General features: G+C 40.9%; 1 protein-coding gene across 1 annotated transcript in view; it reads right to left on the minus strand.

Annotated features, from left to right (window-relative positions):
• Positions 1-16,227, minus strand: part of dnajc5ab (DnaJ (Hsp40) homolog, subfamily C, member 5ab) — a 22,458-nt gene continuing 6,231 nt past the window's right edge. The window contains exons 2-5 of the mRNA XM_034536870.1: positions 6,669-6,837; positions 5,489-5,702; positions 4,799-4,970; positions 1-4,674 (exon numbers count right to left, since the gene is read on the minus strand). Of these exons, the coding sequence (XP_034392761.1) occupies positions 4,577-4,674; positions 4,799-4,970; positions 5,489-5,702; positions 6,669-6,775 (591 nt within the window). The 5' untranslated portion in view covers positions 6,776-6,837 and the 3' untranslated portion in view covers positions 1-4,576. The remainder of the gene's footprint in view (positions 4,675-4,798; positions 4,971-5,488; positions 5,703-6,668; positions 6,838-16,227) is intronic.

The raw sequence follows: 16,227 nt of genomic DNA on the forward strand, positions 1-16,227 counted from the left end.
TCTGAAGCAACATAAACATTTATTTAACAACAGTGTGTCATATACTTCATTTAGCCACACATCTGCCTGACAGACACAAACATCTTCAGTTCATGCTACAGAACATCTCTAAGTCTCTATGTACTCTGCCACTGCGTGTATATACAGCAGGTCTGTCATTTTGCCACTTCATTGTCAAAATAGTTCACATCTAAAATTCTATACATCCCCTCAACACGCAAGCTACTTGTTAGATTATTAAAGACATAAGAAAAATGAAATAAAATAAATAAAATAATGCTTCGATATCATTATGATCTGGTCGCTGTATTCACTTAGATTAGTTATTGTTATTTATTTTGACATTGTTATAGATCTAACAATGGAAGTTTCTAGACTCCAGGTTTATGTATTTCAGGCTTCACCTGGCATTCACTCAGACACTGTTGCATGTTTGGTCAATAGAGGAAAATTACAAAAAAAGGAAAGGAGGGATTTTAATAACAATGTAGCATTTCAGTGGACACGACATGAAGCACAAAACTAATCAAGATAAATCAAATTCAAAAGGAGCATCTTCGAGTTTCATAAAAACTCTTTAAAAGGTCCCTAAAAATATATTTTTAATCCTAAATTGGAGTCCAAACTCTGAATTACAAACTTAAATACTATTAAAAGGAATAACAATCAGACTTAAGCAGCCTGTTTTGAACAGTTTTAATGTGTTAACTCTTATTCTCTTTGCTTAAAAAATAGCTAATTAAGAACCTTTTTTACAATTATGACCCTGCAGATTCCCTGAAACCTTTGAAATTTGCAATCGGACCATTGGAAGAGAATTTAAGGGGAATTATTTAGCTCATATTGCACCGTCTCATGATATGTATAAATACATAATGAACTAAGTGTTTGGTTGAGGAATCAAAGAAAATATATTGAATAAATTAGCCTGGTTGGTTCAATCACAAACAAAAATCAAACTGTTGACACAAACAACCACAGTGTTCCTGCATTTCCTACTTTAGCAGAGATGGAGTGCTACTTAATATAGATAAACTACAAAAAAAGAAAATGAGTGTTATTCTGAAAAATTATACTCTACGTAATCAGTCTGTTTGTTGTAAACTGCTCTTCAGTTGCTATTAGGATTATATAATCTACAAAACTGCTGCCACATAAACAAATAAGACTTTGGATAGCAATATCATCCCTTCATTAACAACATAAATATGAAAAGAAAAACAATGGAAAGCAATTCTACAGAAAAAGAAGAAAAAAAAACTCGAAAGAAATACAGTGACGTTAAATCTAAACATACACTTTAAACGACATGTACAGCATTTTTACTTTCTCACAAAACAAGTTAAAAACTAAAAACACACAAAAAGTGGGCTCAATCAGTGTATATATGTGTGTTCTTCTGGATGACACCAAGAGGTCACTAATGTATGATATTGTACTTGTCTCTACTAATAACACTGGCTCCCACAGCACACACAGCTTTCTAAACCCAATTCCTGGTGTGGAAGAAAACGTGGATTAAGGTTAAAGTATAAAAGAAGGAAGAAGTGAGAAGGAAGAGGACCATGGCAAATCTACAATGCAGTAGCGTTAATAACAAGTAATGTGGCCAATAATTACTGCTACTACTGAGAAACTGAAGCAACTTTTTCAAGATTTAATAGGAGTTAATTATTACTAGAAGACCTTTTGAGACTTCTCAATGAACAGGACGTTCTTTGAGGGAGTAGAAACACACCCGTCACAGTCAACATTTAGCAGTACTTTGTGTTCTGGCTGGTGTAGATTTCAGTTCAGTCAGGTGTTTCCTCAAGAAAGCTGTTTCAGACTGGCTGCAAACTTGATTAATCGTGCAGTATTAATGTGCTGGATGATGGGAATTTACTTGCTAATGGAGTCTGCATGCCACACTTATTATTTCAGAATGGAGAGGCACAAAACCTGTTGAACCAGATATAAGTGAGCAAACTGTTTCAATTGTGAGGGTACCCGATGCCAGTGGGACACTGGTTGTGTGAGTGAGAGCTGCCATCTTCACACTGAGAGGAGCTCCTGTGGTGATGTTCACAAGGGTGAGGACAAATAAATGACCTTGATCAAGGACATAAGCAGAAACACTTTGGTCTTACAATAAAGTTGTTCTATATACTACAAGTGTTTTAAACAGCCACATGGCCTTTTAAACTCCTAACCGCACTCATAGACAGGATCAGTAATCTACTTCCTGCCAGCCTTGGACTGAGCGAGAAGCCTTAAGAGAGTTTCTTAACAACCTAACAAGCTAAAAGGAAACCGCTTGTTTCTCATCCACGTAGTATATAAAGACCAAAATCTAGACATCAAGGGTAAAACCCTTCTATGACGTGTCAAAAAACTCTTTCCTGGAACGCATTGCATAAATTTCCACTTGGCAAATATGCGAGATGGCAATTCCTTGTAGTCTCAACAGCACACAGAAGTCGGATATAGTCCAAAACAGACACAGATGTAATTCTGTTTGTACTACGGACTCTTCTCATTTTTCAGTTTGTACATCCTCGATTCCTTTGCTCATCTCCTCGCCCTGTCCCTCTCATCTGAGATGCGAGCAAAGTTAGACACACAAGGAGAGAGGAGACAAGGATACAGGCCTCTGTGCTTTGGAGCCGTCCTTTTAAAGCAACTTCCGCTGATTGTGAAGTGGGGCATAGCTTTGTGTCACGCCTCTTTTATACGTCACACGTGGCAAAAACACTTCTGAATTCACAGAGATTGATTTCAGGGTTACAGGCAAGAGGACGGAGGGGAGAGGAGACGAGGAGGCACGAAATAGAAAACTGAGAAGAGTCTTGTGTGTCTGTGTACAAAGTTTGTCACGGGGACAGTGTGTGTCATAACCTTTGGGCTGCATGTGGACAGTCTGTGGTTACCCTAGCTGATATGGGCAGACAACGAAATGTACGTCATGCAGATTGCATGTGTAGGTCGACCACGCTTTGGCATCGCTCAGAGCCCAACACACAATCGCTGTAGTACGGAAGAAAATAGACTTAAAAGGGTTAAAATACACATTGGGTTGTTTTACTCTAGGAGAAGAGATTTAAATCTCTGGCCGGATTCATCTTAAACTGGTGAATTACCTAGAATTAAGTTGCAGGTAATTCACTAGACTAGGGTTTGCAAACACACACAATTTTTAGGTTTAATGCTTTTTTTCCTCATGAATTTTGTAATACAGTCATAATTCCTCCAGGTAAAACTAGCTTGTAATGTATGAAGTAAATGTGTCTCTGTGTTTTGAAAAGCTTACCCCTCTGTGCTTCTAACTGCATCTGACATGACTAGGGTTGCAAAGGGGCGGAAAGTTTCCAGTAAATTTCCGGAAAGTTTCCATGGGAATTTTTTTTGCAAAAGCATATAACAGGGAACTTAAACGTAGTTGAGAACAAGACTATGCACGCCTAACTCAGCTGGACCCTGAATGCAGCTGGTTGGGAACATTGTCTGCCAGAAACATAAACGTAAACATAAAACGTGCTGTTGTTTTTGACCGTCTTTGTCATCAGTGTTGTCTGAACGTTTCAGCCCTATGCCTGGCAAGTGTGAGAGCGCCGAGTTGCATAGAGGCCAAGAGCGGTATTGCAGACAGATAGAGATTTAAATTATAGGTTGCAACATATTGAAAAAAATAACTCAACTAGTTAATTTTTTGGAGCTGTGAACTTAGTTCAAAATGTTGAATTATGAACTAAACTAGTTCATTTTAAAATTTGTGAACTATGAACTGAACTAGTTCATGTCGAAAGTAAACTTTCCCAACACTGTTTGTCATTACCTAGCATATTGATTACTTGGTAAACTGAAGCCATGTTCATTTTAATACCAAGTTTATTTGTATACAGTAGACTAACTTTACAGCAGTGAGGAGGACGTTGATGAGGTCCAGGAAGAAAGCATTTTGACCTGAAAGGATTCAGGGAAAAACACACACAAAAAAAAAAATGTGGGTTGGGGGGTGGTGATCATAGGGAATACACCTTTTTTATTCAACGTTCATGTTTTTGTTGTTCGATGAAAGAATAAAGTTCTACTCACAAAATGTCAGAAATGTCATTTTTAAAAGTTGTATTATAAATGTTTGCATGCATGTCTGCTTATGACAAGGTACATACAGTTAAATTACCCCAACATTTCCAGTTTATTCCCATTGAAAGTTTCCAACTTTGAATATTCCCGGAATTTTGCAACCCTGGACATGACGGATATTTTTGATACTAGCCTCCTAATGTGAGCTGAACTATGAGCTCATCTGTTACTCTAAAGAGGAATGTTACTCTGGATAATCATGATGAAATACAGGATCACTCGTGTTGTCTGCATTCTGCAAATTGTTTTATGTGTGTGTGTATTTTTCCTCCTTCTCCCCTCACTTTACATTATTATACACACATTAACGTGAATTAAAGGTAAACGATTAGACTGAGCGGTGTGATGGCTGACTGTGAGATATGGTATCTAGTATTTGCTGGTGTGTGTATGAGTGTTATTGGTTGATACTATAGCTGTGGTTCATTGTCAGGTGTGAGTGTGTGTGTGTCTAGTATGCGTCGGTCCTGTAGCTTTGGTGGGCATCAGTGGTGAGCTGGGTGGTTTCTGTGGCTGAGGATGGCTGCATCACGATGGGCTCACCGCCATCTGCGGAGGACACACACACACGTTAAAGTCTACATACGTTTGTGCCATAGACTGTGTGTAAGAAGTGGACATAGTCACTGTGACGTCACCGAGTGCAGAAGCCTAGAGCAGGGGTTGCACTCACCTCTCTCGTCAGCGGTCATCTGGGCCTCCAGGTCCTCGGGGGAGACGTAGAACTCGGGCTCCTGGTCCATGGGCGGCCGAGGTTTACATTTACCGCAGCAACAGTTACAGCAGCAACACAGACAACAGCAGCAATAACAGCCTGTGGACAGGCAGCAGAAGACAAACAAGGCCTGTGGGAGCAAGAGGAGAGAGACAGAGTTAAACAACTGACCTGATAAAGGCAGACAAGGACTCAGCAGAGCAGAGACAGAGAGCGAGCAAACAACTAACACTGAATCCTGATTATACACTGGAGTAGAAGACATTGAGAATAATGTCTTTTCCAAATGTATTTATCTGGATACAGGTTATGTGCTGTAAAAAGCATCTGAAGTTAAACTAACTAATACATAGTACGAAAACAAAGTATTCACTGGCCCTCGAGCATTTTCATCGTTTTACAACACTGAAAAATAGTGGATGTAATTTAGGATTTCTTTGGTAAAAGAAAAAGGGTGCACTGATCAGGAAGTTTGGGGGCGATCACTGGAGACAAAAATCGCTTAGCTTAGCTACAGCTATCAGGAGGTTATAAGCAAATATTTAGTAGTGACAAGAGATGTTAAGTTAAATATACCAGTAGGTGGAAGGGTTCACTTAAAGTTGATCACAAAGAAAGAAAGAATGCATGCGTTGGCCTCCATCCTACCTTCGCCCACCAGCTGGACAGAACAAAGTAGGTGTTGACGTTCTCCTCTCCAAACTGCTCTGCGACGTAGAGCCCCAGCGAACCGTATTTGTCATAGATGTTCTTCTTAGTGGCATCGCTGAGGATTGAGTGGGCATTGTTGATTTCCTTAAACTTATCAGATGCGTCTGGGTTGTCCGGGTTCTTGTCTGGGTGAAACTTCAATGCTAGTTTCCTGTTAAAAAACAGAAGAAAAGAAAAACAAAAAAGGTAAGGTTGGCTAGGTTTTCTCTGTTAGGCTGGTCTTTTATCAAACGTTCATGAAAAAACACAACAAATTATTCCAAAAGGTATTTATCACAGACTGCAGTCGAATCACTCATCACTTGACTTTAACCTCGGTGGAAAACGCCATGAAGTCCAAAACGTGTGAAAAAGTTCATAAGAAATAGACTGCACTTAAACTAGGCTGCGTTATTATGGGATGTCCGATATTATTGACATCGTGGATCTGCCAAGGTGATCCTACAACACCCATTCACAGGACTGCCGCTCACCCTCTTAGATCGCTTTTTTCTGTTTTCTTAATTATTATTATGGAAGCCGAAAGCAAAGACTACATTTATTTTTAATGTCATCCTTGTAAAGCCCACATACCAAAGTTCCTATACTTTCAGAAAGTACTGCCCCCCCATCAGGGCCTTTCTGGGTCAAATGTCCCCAGAACTAAATGTAGATCCTGGACCCTGCAGTTGAAACACAATGAGTTTCTCAAAAGGTTGATAGTCCCTAGGGAACGTTCCTGTTGTTAAAAAAGGGCTAAAGAGGAAAATTAAAATCAACATTTTACATTAAAACCTATTGAAAACACACCATTTCAATATGGTAATTCAAAATGCTTCATTCAAAAGCTGAATGAACCAATATGGAGCAAAGAAAAGGTTACGTCACCAAGCAACTACTTAAATTAATTTATAATTAAGTCAGAGGCCTGTGACCAAAGAGTTGACCACAGGCCTCTGACTCCCTCTAGCGGACATTAAAAACATTAACATAAAAGATGGACTATGGGGCTGTATTACATTCCTGTAGGTAGTAACACATATATTAGCACATTTAAGCGTCTTTGAGTGTCTAGAAAAGCGCTATATAAATTAGTATTAAATAAGTATTATTTTTATTATTATTATTATTATAATACCTGTAACATTTCTTGATGTCCTCTGTCGTTGCGGCCTTATCAAGTCCCAGCACGGCGTACAGCGATTCTCCTGATGTGGAGAGAGATCTCTGTCTCTGCTGGTCCATGGCCTCTCTATCTATCTCTCTCTCTCTCTCTTGTTCCTTCTCTCAGTCACTCAGCCTCTTACCTGTCAGATAGGAAGAAAAACAAGAGAAGAGGACAAAGAAGTTGATAAACTAAAAGGGTTCAACAGGTGGCTTCGGTACATTAGGCCTCCGTGCTCCTGTCACAGTTACTGTCTTTCTTGACTGGGCGTAGGTAACACAGTTTTTATAGAGGATGTCATGTTTCAAGAGCCCTTATGTGAATGTAGAAACTTTGATGTTAGAAAAAAAAAAAACACCAGAACACACAATTTAGCACAAAGTAATGATCAAAACCAAATATATATATATATATATATATATATATATATATATATATATATATATATTTCACATTTCAAACTGATTTGTTAAGCTGCATGTTCATGGTCAGCTCATTTGTTAACATGGTGCTGAGGGATTTAAAGGTGCGTTGTGTCGAGGAAGAGAAAGTAATAAATGAGATAAACCAGGGTAACCTAAGTTCATTTCACGCAGCCAGGCAGGTGTGTAAAGCAGAGATATTTGTAATCTGTGTGCTGAATGAACCTCTTGCATCCAGTAAGTCAACTGTCCAGGAGATGCAGTAAACAAGAGACAGTGGCTCTAACAGAAAGACTACCAAAGAAGCAGGAACTAGGTGATAGCAGTTCAAGGTATGTTAACTGACAAGTGGGAGCTACGTGACACAATACCACGTGTCACAATATCACATGTCTCAATACCACGTGACACAATACCTTTCTTAAGTCCCTTTCACACAAACAAGCCTGCATGGGGTCATGTGTGAATGTGAGCACAGATCAATATTCTGGGAAATCTGAAACGCCAATTTCCCATCTTAAGACCTCCTAACATTTTAGGGAAAATTGTGAATGAAAGCCATACCATTGCTGAGACAAGCCCGTCTGACAAAAGATGCATTTATATGGAGTACATCAGATTCCACTGATGATGTATTTGAAATCAGCAAAAATTGGCGTCGAGGAGCAGATCCACGGAGGACAGTGAGCCGGGTTGAAAGCGCGGTCGGAGTGCGGCGGACCAGCTGACGGTTAACCCGTGAGGGGTTCCTTGAGGACGACGTAGTCGGCGAGAAGAGGGGAGGCAGGACGGAGGTTCCGGGGATCATCGCGCTTCCAGAGGGGACCAGCTGGTTTTAGTAGGACTGCATCACTCGCTCTCTCTGGGGACCGTGAGTACTGACCCCGCAGACGGGGAGGATTAACCTGAGCTCCAACAAGCGCACCAGCCTAGGGTACCCTAGCACAGACTGTTAACGCCCGGGATGAGTGTGTATTTCTGTTATGCGTATTGTTTTGGGAAGAATAAATGTTAATGTGGGTTAATCCCGTGTCTTGACAGAATTCCAGGGTTAGCAACCTGCTATATTTATAAAGGACACGAGGAATTTAACCCGGGATATATATGTATATAAATGCATGGGAGTTGAGCCCACACCAACAGTAGGCCATAGTAAGAATTTGAGTAGACCCTCTTTCAGTGCACCTCCCATGCAAACAGGGGGAAAGTAGGAGGACCCTGATTAAAACAGCAACAGAGAGGGGGGGCTACACGTGGGGGCTCGTCCGGGATTTCTTTATGCCAAGCATGGTCAACAGTTCATGGATTAGCCGACTTTCGAAATCTCTGCCCTGGTCTGAGTGTACTCTCCGTGGCAGACCATAGTGAACAAAGTACTGTTCCCACAGAACTTTGGCGACTGTTACTGCCTTCTGATCTTTCGTCGTAAAAGCTTGAGCATATCGGGTGTAATGATCCGTAATCACAAGCACATTGCAATTGTTTCGGGAGTCAGGCTCAATTGCCAAAAAATCTATACAGACAAGATCCATCGGCCCATCACTTTCGAGGTGTGACAACTCAGCAGCTCTCCTGGGCAGGGTCTTCCTCTGGATACACCTGGGACAATTTTTACAATACTCTTCAATTTGCACGTTCATGCGAGGCCAATAAAACCTCTCTCTCATAAGGCCGTGGGTCTTGTCAAACCCAAGATGACCCGACTGGTCATGCAAGGACTGGAGTACAGTCTCTCTGAATTCTTTCGGAAGCAACAATTGTTGCCGACATGGTTTGTTTGGTGGATTACTCATTCGGTACAATACAGAGTCTTTGAACTTTAGTTTGTCCCACTGTTTAAGCAACAAGGACACATCCGGATGCTTGTCTTTGCTGGCACGGCCGATACGGTTCTGTCTAACCGCATGCCACACTTCTCCAATGCAAGGATCTTTCTGCTGAGAATGCGCGATATCTGCGGAAGTCATTTGAGGCAGGCGTTTCTCACTCACGAAAGCCAAATTGCAATAGGCTTGAGGAACAGCGTGTTTAGAGGAGCCAAGAAGATCAACAGCTCTGCAGTGGCCATAGCGGCGGGATCGGAAGTCCACCATATGGCAGACAGCCTGGACAGTAACGGCGGGCATGACTTTTTCCTCCTCATGAGACACATTTTGATTTTCAGGGGGCCGCCGAGACAATGCATCCGCATCAACATTTTGCTTCCCAGGGCGATACTTTAGGCTAAAGTTATATGTTGAAAGTTCCGCCAACCATCGATGACCTGCGGCGTCCAACTTAGCAGTAGTTAGGACATAGGTTAAGGGATTGTTGTCCGTGTGTACCTCAAACTTGACTCCATAGAGATAATCATGCAGCTTGTTGGTGACTGCCCACTTTAAAGCCAAAAACTCCAGTTTATGTGTGGGATAATTTTTATCTGCTGGGGACAGGCTTCAGCAGACAAAAGCAGGTGGAGTAGACACATAAGCCATCTTGTTCACGCGTACAATTGCACATTGAATGAGTCAACAGGCCATACTCCATACTTCCTAATGTTTGGGCGAGAAGCCCGACTGCCTGTAGATGTGGCCTTTGGAGTCTCCAGTGATGGCACCTCCATAAAATCCTACTTGAGGTATGTTAAACAGATGAAACATGATCTGCAAGCTGCCTATCAGTTGGCTGAGAGTAGGGCAGGGAGGAAGAATGCCTGGAACAAGCAACGTTATGATCAGAGAGTGCGTTACTGTCCCTTGGTCTCTGGGGACAGGGTTTTGATCCGAAATCTGGGATTACAAGGAAAAAACAAGCTTGCTGATCGTTGGAAGGTGGTGCCGTATATTGTAGACAGTCAACTGCCTGGGTTGCCCGTGTTCAAATTAAAACCAGAAAGTGGGCAGGGCCCCGAAAAGGTATTGCATCGGAATCATATTTTGCCTGTTGGAAAGGAGGTGCAGTTTCAACCTAAGAAGAAGGAAGAGGCACCAAAACCCAAACAGAGATTCAGTAAAAGGCTTAAGGCCAAGACCACTGAGAATCAGGATTTCTCGTCTTTACTGGCGCCTAAATCTGACGACCGAATGACGTCTGCGTCTGACTCCGAAGATGATGAAATGGGTGTATGGGTTGACTATAATCTATCACTAGAGTCAAAGAACCCCAACCCTCCGAGCGATGAACACACTGATTTTTCCTCTCAGGATTCAGAGTTAAGTGCCTTATCACGTCTCTCACTGATGGAGACCCCAGCTCCCGAACCCGTAGGCAAACCTGTAGAGGCTGAGGAGGAACCCGGGGTTCAAGACGGGCCTGCTAAAATCATTGTTAAAGCTGAAACAGACACTGAGACACCGAAGATCAATGAAACGACTGAGAGACAAGACAGTGTGAAAGAAAGTTCAGACGAGGCAACCCGACCTAAAAGATTAAGGGCACCAGACAGACTAACCTACGGCCGGCTAGGGAGCCCAACATCAGTAGCTGTCAGTACCTATAGCGCCACCCTAGTTAAGGCTGCTGAAAAGAAAGATTGCTCATCCTCACCTCCCATTAACAGATATAAAAGCACTTACCACAAGTGGATAGGTCCAAGGGAATGTTTATAGACTGCTCATTATCGCTGTTAACTTTTAAATGTATGTATTGGTAAATAGCATGAGGGCATGCTCATTTTTTTTTGTGGGGGGAGAATGTAGCGCCCTGCTGATTTGATTACATGTGTGTGGTGGTGCGTTTTGTTATGAGGTCTGTTGTTTCCCGACTTTTCTGGGCTGGTTCCGGTGTCCAGAGGGTGGGGAGCCAATCAGAAGGAGGGAGGTGAGTGACGATAAAAGGGAGGTGATGCTAGAGTTCGGGATGATTTCGAGGGTGGGGGAACAGGTGTGTTAGCGGAAGAGTGAACGGAGGGTTTGGGATTGGCGTCGAGGAGCAGATCCACGGAGGACATTGAGCCGGGTTGAAAGCGCGGTCGGAGTGCGGCGGACCAGCTGACGGTTAACCCGTGAGGGGTTCCTTGAGGACGACGTAGCCGGCGAGAAGAGGGGAGGCAGGACGGAGGTTCCGGGGATCATCGCGCTTCCAGAGGGGACCAGCTGGTTTTAGTAGGACTGCATCACTCGCTCTCTCTGGGGACCGTGAGTACTGACCCCGCAGACGGGGAGGATTAACCTGAGCTCCAACAAGCGCGCCAGCCTAGGGTACCCTAGCACAGACTGTTAACGCCCGGGATGAGTGTGTGTTTCTGTTATGCGTATTGTTTTGGGAAGAATAAATGTTAATGTGGGTTAATCCCGTGTCTTGACAGAATTCCAGGGTTAGCAACCTGCTATATTTATAAAGGACACAAGGAATTTAACCCGGGATATATATGTATATAAATGCATGGGAGTTGAGCCCACACCAACAGTAGGCCATAGTAAGAATTTGAGTAGACCCTCTTTCAGTGCACCTCCCATGCAAACAGGGGGAAAGTAGGAGAACCCTGATTAAAACAGCAACAGAGAGGGGGGGCTACATATATACATATATATATATATATATATATATATATATATATATATATATATATATATATATATATATATATATACATACATACATACATACATACATACATACATACATACACACACACACACACACATTACAAGAATATTGGCACCGGACAAAAACAGCTCTTTACCCTAACCCTAACATGCAAGTGAACCCACAACTGTATCTCAAGGCAGTAAAGGGTGGGCCCATTGGGTTGGTCCGCAACAAAATTATCAATAGAAAAAGTTTGCTGTGCTAAAGAAGTTGAGAAATTCTGATATAAGTGATCTAGAGCATTACAATTGAAGTGGTGACTATTACCATGTGGGTTACACATCATAACCTACATCTTCATTGACACTGCACAGTGTATTAATTGCAACAACAACAAAAATAAGTATGCCCTGCAACACTTTTGCATCACAAATGTGTTGTTTCAGTTTTGACTGTCAACAAGATAATGAGGTTCAACGTTAATGCTTTTTTCCCCGTGCCCCAGCAAAAATAGTTTGATTTATTATTGGTTATCAAATAAAGACTTAAATAAAGATTAAACATGACAATTAACTTAAGTAACCAATTAAGGGTTTTGCACAACCTCTAATGCCACCCAATTAACCTTGTGTTGCCAGGACATGCTCTATTATAGCTCGCTTCAGCTTTGTTTTTACTAAAGGTGTCGAAATTCTTAGATGCAGTGTCGAGGCTGATACAGTGACAGAACATAATTGGGAGTTATTTTTTATATTTCAGAAAAAAAACATTCATGCAGGCTGAAACTCCTACTTGAAGTTGTTATGTCGGGAGATGCAATAAATTAAACCAAGTCAGAGATGAAGAGCTATGAGTGAGAAAAGGTAACTTACTAACTAACTGCAAGCTGCCAGGCTACTTGCCATACTCCATTGGCATTCAGTGCCCTGCCTAAGAGCTGCTAATCTACTTTATATTTGTAGATTACAGCACACTTGTAATGCACTGCAGAAATATAGCTTTTCATTTTGTAATGTTTATGTACTGTGGTGGTTCACACAGATATTGGTGTTGAAAAAACAATTGTATTCCACTGTTGTAGCCTGATTTTTGAAAGCACTTTCTAGATAAACAAGGGAGTAAAGATTGATCTGACTGCTTGTATTCATTCTTGAAAAAGTAGCCAGGTGCAGTAATTATGGAAAACCGAGGATGCAATGCATTGAGATGCATCGAGAACTGTTGACAGGTGAATTGTATTCAAACCAGTACAGTGCATGTGCACTTTCAACAGAGATGAGAAGGAAGCAAGATGGCTCACTCCTTAGCTTCCATAATCAAGTCCTGAACAGTGTGTAATGTGTTTACCACACACATTTCTGCACAATTGAAGATAAAGAATAGGTGTTAATTCAGTGGTAAGACTGTTTCTGACTTGCGTGATCCAAACATTTCCAATAACTCCAGAAAGTTGGAATACAAAAGACAATAGTTATTGTGATTGTGAATGTAATTATTTTCAAATTTGAAATGTTTTTAACTAACAATACATTCAGCTTTCTTGGCGTTTACCTTTTAAAAAAACAAAGTGCAGTTTTCAGTGCAGTCAAAACAATATTTGCTCAGTCTAGCGACAATCTAATATAACAATACATTACATTTATATCACCGCAATAACAAAAACACAAAAAAATGTAGGGTGCTTCATTCGACAACTTCTATAGAAACTTCAAATGTATGAAAACATTTACTGTACATTCAGTACAGCCCTATAATACAGTATACCTACTGTGGAAAATAGCCACTATCAACTTTCTTGTCCATGCTACTGTAGCTGTTGTGTCTTTTGAAATATTGGTGATTTAGGAGTTGAAGCTTACGTTATGCAATATCAGCATTTGTGTTAAATCATGAGGTAAAAGCCTGATGCAATGCATGTAAATAGTTGAAGCAGAGTTGAAGGAGATCAGCCAAGTCAGGCATGGTGCTGCAGGCCAGAGACACAATGAAACACAACAGTTAATCCACCCACTGTGGGTCTACCGTGCTCATGTAAGCAGGCTTCATGATAAGATAATTCAACCAGACCCAACAAACGCAATACATCCATCAACAACATAAAGTTAATAAGTTGATTTGTAAAGGCAAATAAACCAACTTAAAGCAGGAAGAGAGATGATTATGAACCATGTGTTTATTTGCACAAATATAAACTACAAATATGTATTTGTAAATGTGTTATTTATGTACAAAAGGTGTCGCTACAACAAGGGATTTGAAGTTTTTAAGTCCTGAAGGAAATCCATTACCTTACCTTTGAACATGGCAGTAACAGAGCACTAACCCTCTGGTTTGTATAACCCTGTCAGATGGCAGGTGTATGGGGGGTGAGCAGGCTTAGAGACCACAGTAAGCCTATTCAGTTAGACAGATTCACTTGGACTGGTATGCTTGACGTGAATTAACAACTGGAAAATACTGGAGTTTTTCCTGATTCGATGTGAGGTCCTGGGACAGGGATGTCGTATGTGTACAGATTGTAAAGCCCTCTGAGGCAAATTTGTAATTTGTGATATTGGGCTATACAAAATAAACTGAATTGAATTGAAAATAAGCTGCATGCCTGTCGTTACCGCAAGACCTGCACCTTCCTGATGAGAAATTATCACACTATGATTCATGGGATCAATATTATAATGAGAACACGGTTCACATCACTGATTTAAACATTCTATGGTGGCACCATAGAAACATGCACTGGGATGATTTTTTAAAATTGAAGTATTAAGTATATTTTTGGGTGCGTTTGCCTGGTCACTCAGTCAATTGCACAACTTTAGTTACACCACGGCTTTACCTACTGCCCACATATGGATACTGAGACCAGTTCACTGAAAAGGTGAACAAGGGCAAAGAAGGATGGTATCTTTAGGATGTTATTGATATTACTACGCGTAATGATACTCCCTATTGGTTGGTTCTATAGGAATATTTGTTTTTACATACAAAGCTAGTGAGGTTTTCAAAAGTAAGCTTACATGTCGTCATATTTTATGACATCACCTGAAAAAATATATATTTGTTGTTATTGTGGCAATATGAATGTAATGTATGGTGTGTTAGATTGACCATGCCTTCCTTGTTATGAAGTGAGTCTTGTTTTTGCTAAACCTCTAAAAAATATGGAATGAAGCAGAACGTTTTGTGAGTTAAAAATAATGTATGTATGACTTAAACCTCTTATTATTGGAAATTGTTGGATCACAAGAGTCTGAAACAATCCCAAGCAGCCACTACTGGACGGCAATGTCAATATACAAACTCATATCTCACTAATTTAAAACATCAATAAAATAATCATATTCCTGAGAGAAGTTCAGAAATAATAAAGGAAACAGACATCAGTCAGTATCAGTCATTCATGCTGTCCTCCTCCTTCTATAGATGTGAATCACTGCATGTAGTTACAGTAACACTGGCAGAGGAGGAGGAGGAGGAGGAGGAGGAGGAGGAGGAGGAGGAGGAGGAGGAGGGGCTGCTTTGTCTCAACCAGCAGCTGAGTTTACAAGAATTTACAACATTTTAAGATGTGCCAAACTAAGCTTAACAGTTAGACTACATACGGAGAGCTTTTGTTTTAGCTCTCTTGTAACAACTGTGTAACACTGTGCTTGTGTAAGCTCTTTAATAATAAAGCACCGGTGCCTATTTAATAATCCTGTTTTGGTACACATCCCTCATGACCAGCATGCTGAGCGGGACATTTTGAGACACTTTTAGTTCTCTTTGATGGGTAAACTAATATATTTGCCAATATTTATATATCTTTGATAAGCTTAAATTGGCCAATAATGTCATAATGCTGATGTTTTGGTTGGGCTCTATTACTCACAGGACAGATGTTTGTTGTGAGTGTCTGACTGTATTAGCCTGTAACAGGCTACAGTGTAAGAAAAAAGGCAGTATAACGTTTAAATGAAACACATGCCATAAACACGCTGACATTAAAAGCTGCGTCAACACTTCCTTTTTGGTAGAATGTAAAGAAAAGATTTGTTTTAAAGAATTTGTGAATCATTTGCGTGTCAGCCATTAGTCTTTCTAAAGGCTTATAAAGGCACCAGATGGCAGCTGTGGCAACCCCACAATGGCTCGACAACACCTCCCCTGACAAGACAGCGATTTAACGCCTACGTAAATCCCACCCACTGCTGTGCCTCTGATTAACCAGTCTCAACACAGATTCACCAACGACCTAACTGGAATTAACCAATAAGTGTGTTTCATCTGAACTCCATGGATTATAAACACACTGAAAGACGGCGCTGTGCTGTGTGTATGTGTGTGTGGTGAATAATCACATCCAACTATCATATTGAGCTTGAACCAAAGACTCTGCCTACTTTAGCCGGCATGCCAATGACATTGCTTCATGCAAGTCAAATTCACAGAGACAAACAGACTGGAAAGATTGTACACACGGTGTAATGAGGATGACAGCATATGGTCTGTGTCTTAGAGTGTGAATGTGTGCGAGTAAGAGACGGAAATTGTGTGTCATTCTCTTTTCTTTCTTTTTTTTACTGGATTTCATTCACCGACGGATTTTCAGGGAGCATTAA

The sequence above is a fragment of the Cyclopterus lumpus genome, chromosome 7 (assembly GCF_009769545.1).
Source record: "Cyclopterus lumpus isolate fCycLum1 chromosome 7, fCycLum1.pri, whole genome shotgun sequence".
In the NCBI taxonomy this organism is placed as follows: domain Eukaryota; kingdom Metazoa; phylum Chordata; class Actinopteri; order Perciformes; family Cyclopteridae; genus Cyclopterus; species Cyclopterus lumpus.